This window comes from Austrofundulus limnaeus, unplaced genomic scaffold, assembly GCF_001266775.1.
Source record: "Austrofundulus limnaeus strain Quisiro unplaced genomic scaffold, Austrofundulus_limnaeus-1.0 Scaffold276, whole genome shotgun sequence".
NCBI lineage: Eukaryota > Metazoa > Chordata > Actinopteri > Cyprinodontiformes > Rivulidae > Austrofundulus > Austrofundulus limnaeus.
Window position 1 is genome coordinate 532,887 of NW_013952678.1, and position 4,932 is coordinate 537,818.

At 37.7% G+C, this 4,932-nt stretch overlaps 2 protein-coding genes across 4 annotated transcripts in view; one reads left to right on the forward strand and one right to left on the reverse strand.

Annotated features, from left to right (window-relative positions):
• Positions 1-487: 487 nt before the first annotated feature.
• LOC106526437 (E3 ubiquitin-protein ligase RNF19B) lies at positions 488-4,895 on the reverse strand. 2 transcript variants are annotated; one of them, XM_014021051.1, is made up of 6 exons: positions 4,595-4,895; positions 4,288-4,371; positions 2,201-2,304; positions 1,639-1,733; positions 1,372-1,542; positions 488-1,272 (listed from the first exon to the last, which is right to left on the reverse strand). In XM_014021051.1, the coding sequence occupies exons 3-6, from the start codon at positions 2,295-2,297 to the stop codon at positions 817-819; spliced, it is 819 nt and encodes a 272-aa protein (XP_013876505.1). In that variant the 5' UTR covers positions 2,298-2,304; positions 4,288-4,371; positions 4,595-4,895; the 3' UTR covers positions 488-816. The 2 variants fall into 2 exon arrangements, with proteins under 2 accessions (XP_013876505.1, XP_013876504.1); XM_014021050.1 differs by lacking the exon at positions 4,595-4,895 and adding an exon at positions 4,460-4,550.
• LOC106526436 (ubiquitin carboxyl-terminal hydrolase 64E) overlaps positions 4,378-4,932 on the forward strand; it is an 8,208-nt gene continuing 7,653 nt past the window's right edge. For both annotated transcript variants that reach the window (XM_014021048.1, XM_014021049.1), the window contains exon 1: positions 4,378-4,544. The gene's annotated coding sequence lies outside the window, so the exon portion shown is untranslated. The remainder of the gene's footprint in view (positions 4,545-4,932) is intronic.

Here is a 4,932-nt window from a genome sequence, read left to right on the forward strand (position 1 = left end):
TATATATATAAAGCATACTGAATGCTACTCAAAACTTATTTTTCAGCTATTTTTAGTCAGCTGCTAAGTTGAAGATTTTAGTGGAAGTGCTGTAAAACAATCTTTTTTAATACTAATCAATAATACAAGATAGCCACCAGAGCTAACTTTAAAAGACTGTAATTCAGCCACTTTTTTGACTAATTGGGATTAATTTTATTGTGGAGTAGCTAAGAATGATCATATGCTAATCCCATTCTGCCAATAATGCTAATGCTAATTTTACAAAGGGCTATAATTCAGCCATTTTTAATCTTATACATCTAAAATGTATATAGTACAGTAGTATCAGAGAACAATATTTATAACAAATAAATCTAAATGCAAAATCCCAGTCCCCTGGCTCTGCCCCTGCAGGAAACCTGTGCCTTCTCCAACTCCATAAAACTTAAGATGATTGAAGTCAAAGTTTTACGATTCACTTAGAAACCCTACACGGGTGAAGATCTGGTCCACTGAAAGATTTATTTCTTACATTTGTCAATAAACATGGTCTTACTTCTAGATGAACGAACTACAGTAATCATGATCAGGCCTGTTATTCTGTTTGACATCAGTAATAATCCAGACTTAAAGATTACATTTCAGCGTGTAAACTTTACATGTGCATGTTCCAAAACTGATGATCCATACAAGAAAATAAAACAGCAGCTAAATAAAAAGGACTTTAAACGTTCTTAAAGCTGAGATACACGAACTTATTGTCCAAATTTTAGGAATCCTCAACAWATTTCTGGTGAAACTGCTCCTCAAACCCAAAAACCGCTTTGTCGTCACTCATTTTTTCTTCCACACAGGAATAGCCGTCTGCCTCGGAGCCACGCCGCTGGGACAGATTCTATACGGCGAGCTGGTTTTACAACACACAGACTTTGGGTTCAGGCACACGAAGCAGAACTCCAGCTTGCAGTGTGGACACGTGACGTTTTTGCAGTACGTCTGGTTGTGTTCCACCTTCATGCCGCACACGGGACAGGCTCGCACCGAGGGGCAGCTGCTGACGCCCTCCACTTCGGGCAGACTGATGTTTTTGCACGTCTGCAGGATCTGCAGGTCCCTGTTGACGCAGCCGCGGTTGCCGCAGCAGTCGGACCGAGCGCCCGGGTTCTTCCACGGCTTTTGGCACTGCCAGCAGAACTGGTAGGGCTTCTTCTGGTCTGCCGTGCAAATGACACACTGGACACACAGGTTGCACATATTCTCCCTCGCCACGCTCGTTTTGCACTTTGGGCACTGACACGTAAAACAAGGGATGCAATTATTTAAAGTAATATTTAGCTCCACTTGATGTGGTTTAATTAAAAAAACAAAGTCAGCCACTGGACCACTCACCGGCTGAACCTCACAGTACTCTGCTACGGCCAAACGAGCCATCGTCTCCTCAAAATACTGCATTTCATCCACATCTAGGTCTGCCAGTCTGCGCACCTCCTGGTACGACCACAACTTGTTGCACAGTTTGAAGCCGTCCACCAATGCAGGACATCTGAACTGATAATTCCCCTTCAAAATCAAACAAACAGAAGAATMTATTTGCCTCAACAGGAAGAGAAATGATTAAATAACTCTGATTAAACGATCTTTGAAGGGTTGAGGTACCTCGTCCAGCTGGCTGCGACACCACAGGGTCAGAGACTCTGGAGTGACAGCGTGTCCACAGGACATTTCAGCTCGCAGAGAGGAAAATTCAGAGGCTGTCGGGGGCAAACACTCATTTAGGCWGTGAAAACTTGTGATTCTTTTAGGTTGTCAGAATGGGGTTGCAAGAGGCATCTTGGGGATCCTTAAAAATTTCACTAAATTGTTAATTTGGTTTTTATTTTTAAAAATGCATGGAAAACAAGGAACTAATAAAACAAACATAATGAACTTAATAAAAAATATATTTTCATGGCATTTAGGGGTTGAAATGGCAATAAATTATCTTTTAAAACAGCATGGGGTTTATGAGGGGGTCCCTGGAAAATTTTCACCCTTGTAAGTGGTCCCAAGACCCAAAAGGTTTGAGAACCCCTGATTTAGGTGACAGAAAAATAAGAAATTATAAGACTATTAAAACAACTATTGTGTTTTGTTTTGTAATTTGTGTCAAAATAAAATCCAACTTTTCTGATTTGCATCTTTTTTGTCCAAAATCAGTCAAACAAGAAACAAATCTTACAAACTGGATCCAAGTCATCTCCTCTGTCGACAAACTTCAATGTTGTGTCAAGTGGGTCGTATTTCTTCTCCGCTGCTTCCTGCTCCTGGATGCTCATTCTGATTCTGAGGGGAAAAAAGCTGCTTTCATTTATCAGTCTAAAAAAACAAAACAACAAACAAATCAACCCTACAGAGACAAGAGTTTTACACAAATGAATACCTGTACAAGAAGGTGATTTCCTAAAAATTTATGTTTTATGTAGCACTAAATACAAATAAACTGGATAAAAACTATGTAAAGCAGATAAACAAAATCTAAAATCCAATCTTCAAAATAAATCTAAAGAAGAGGTTCTTCTGCTCAGTATCTACTGCAGTCAAGTGAGGCCAATGTGTCAGTGGTATTAGTAGTAGTAGTAGTCTTCAAAATAAATCTAAAGAAGAGGTTCTTCTGCTCAGTATCTACTGCAGTCAAGTGAGGCCAATGTGTCAGTGGTATTAGTAGTAGTAGTAGTAATATTAATAGTACAAGGAGTAGTAATGTTTTCGTTAGCATTGATTTGCTTGTCAGTTAAGATTACTCAAGTAGTTACAAACAAATTTTCCTGAAAATTTCAGGTCATGTTGGGGAAAGAACAAATGATTAAATTTACCATGTCATTAGGTAAATAAAAGTCATTTAGTGTTTCCACTAACATTGTCGCAAGGGCCCTGTCAAKACCACTTGTGCAGGAGGAACCACTGGAAAAAGAATTGAACTGATGTTATTAACAAGCCTTGTGAATTTTAGTGCATAATTTCAATTATAACATTAAAAAACACACAGAAGCAAGAATAACTTCTGCTTTAACATGTATAAAGTTTTTTGAGCTTAAAAAAGGTGGAATTATGTTTTAAAGTACGACAACAACTATGGAGCTAAGACTTGTCGTTTATACAAAAACAGTGTGTGCAGGTCATCGCTAGAGAACAGAAATACACAACCAATAACATCACAAAATAACAAAAACAGCTTTCATTACACTGTGAGACAGAGTGCTTTAGTGAAGACAATATTTCTGCAGTTTGTCAGTACAGATTAGCTCTACATATTTTCAAAGTAAACATCACTGCTGAGGTGGTGGTTAATCACACTGTGGAGGTGAGCCAGCTCCTACCCCGAGGGTGCCTTAAGAAGTCATCACCAGGTAAAAACTGATGTGTTCGGAGTGACGTGTCATGTGGAACCTGAGCTTAGAAAAGACGTGCAGTTCCGGTTGACCCACACTTTGATAAAAGTAAAAGTAGTAGTAACATACTAATCTTACTTTCCTCCTTTCTTATTTCTTTTATTTGCCAAAATTTAAGCTAAAGTGCCAGTAAAATTGTTTGGTTGTTAACATCAGAACTGACGTTTTACTGTTCTATATAAGTAATCTGAGTTAATGTGAATTGAAATTCGAACGCGTGTTTTATCTCATTTAACTCTTGACGCTGTTATAGGAATAACCACAATCAAGTGTAACTTATGATCTGTTCAATTTGTGTAAATAAATGATTGCATAGTCTTTTATGAATCAACTTGAACTCGTCTGAACGTTCACTTATTGTGTCACTTTTCACTTCGCACAGTCAAGATATTAACAAGTAATGAGAAATACCTYGGYAAAAGTTTCCTCATAACCTTGTGTATGAGAGATGTGGGAAAAGCTTAATTCACCTTAAGCTCATTTCCTACAAATGTTGTATAGTTTTGTCTTAATTGGTAATAGATCTAAAACTGATCTGAGACAAGGTCAAACACACACAATAAACATAAAGGCAAAAGCATTTTCAGAAACAATAAAACTGACTCACTCAGGGAAATTCCAGTCAATACAAGCTGACAAGATTCCAGTAAGCATTTCTGTTCATTAATAATTAAGCTTATATTTATGTAATAACCCCTGATTAAGGAAAATAACAAAATTATGTTCAAARCAGTGTTGAAAGTTTTAAAATGCACTCATATTTAGACTAATTTATACTGCTAATTGCACAAAACAAAACATTTCACTCATATTGAACTGTTTAAACCAGAAACAGAAAGSGTGATTTCTAATAACATTCAAATTAAATGTTTCTCACCTTAAAGACGCAGTTTGTAGTTTTTATTTTTGAACTTCCTCTTCTAACCGGAAGTAGAACGCACCAGTTGAAAGGACTCCCGCTCTGAAAGAGGGTTTATGAGAATTGTAAGAGTTTTTGTTAAAGTTTCTCGTCTCAGTCCGGGTCCAGCTGCCTCTGTTCCTCTCTCTACCTGTTTTCTCCGCTTCCTGCCTTCTTAGAATGATCGAAAGTGAAACATTAGCAGCAGGAAGATGATCAGATAGGCGGCCTGTTCGGTGAGTATTCTCGAGCTTTACCGTCCCATTCTGTATTTACTAACACTCACCAGGTGGCTTARTGAAACAGTAAAACCATTTTCTGTATCTGCCCGCATGTGATAAACTCTTCATCGTTTCACATTCACTTAAAKTGGAGTATAAATGCGTCAGAGTGGCGGACAAATTTAGGACAATCTGCGTGCGTTTCCATAACATCAAGAAAACACGAGTGATGCGTTCACGGACCTCAAATCTGTGCTCTGAAACTAAAGTATTTACTTTATACAAGAAATAATATTATTTAACTATGTTTGGCTGTAGTTAAAATGTATAAATCGTACTTTACGGTTGTGGTGTTTGTGTTATCTCATGGAAATTAACATTTAAAGTAGTTGCGAGTTAAATG

Coding starts and splice junctions, on each gene's coding strand:
- LOC106526437 (XM_014021051.1), bottom strand. CDS start 2,297: ATGAGCATCCAGGAGCAGGAAGCAGCGGAGAAGAAATACGACCCACTT. Junction 1,734..2,200: donor AGATGACTTGGATCCAGTTT/GTAAGATTTGTT, acceptor TGCCCCCGACAG/CCTCTGAATTTTCCTCTCTG. Junction 1,273..1,371: donor AGTACTGTGAGGTTCAGCCG/GTGAGTGGTCCA, acceptor TTTACGTGTCAG/TGCCCAAAGTGCAAAACGAG.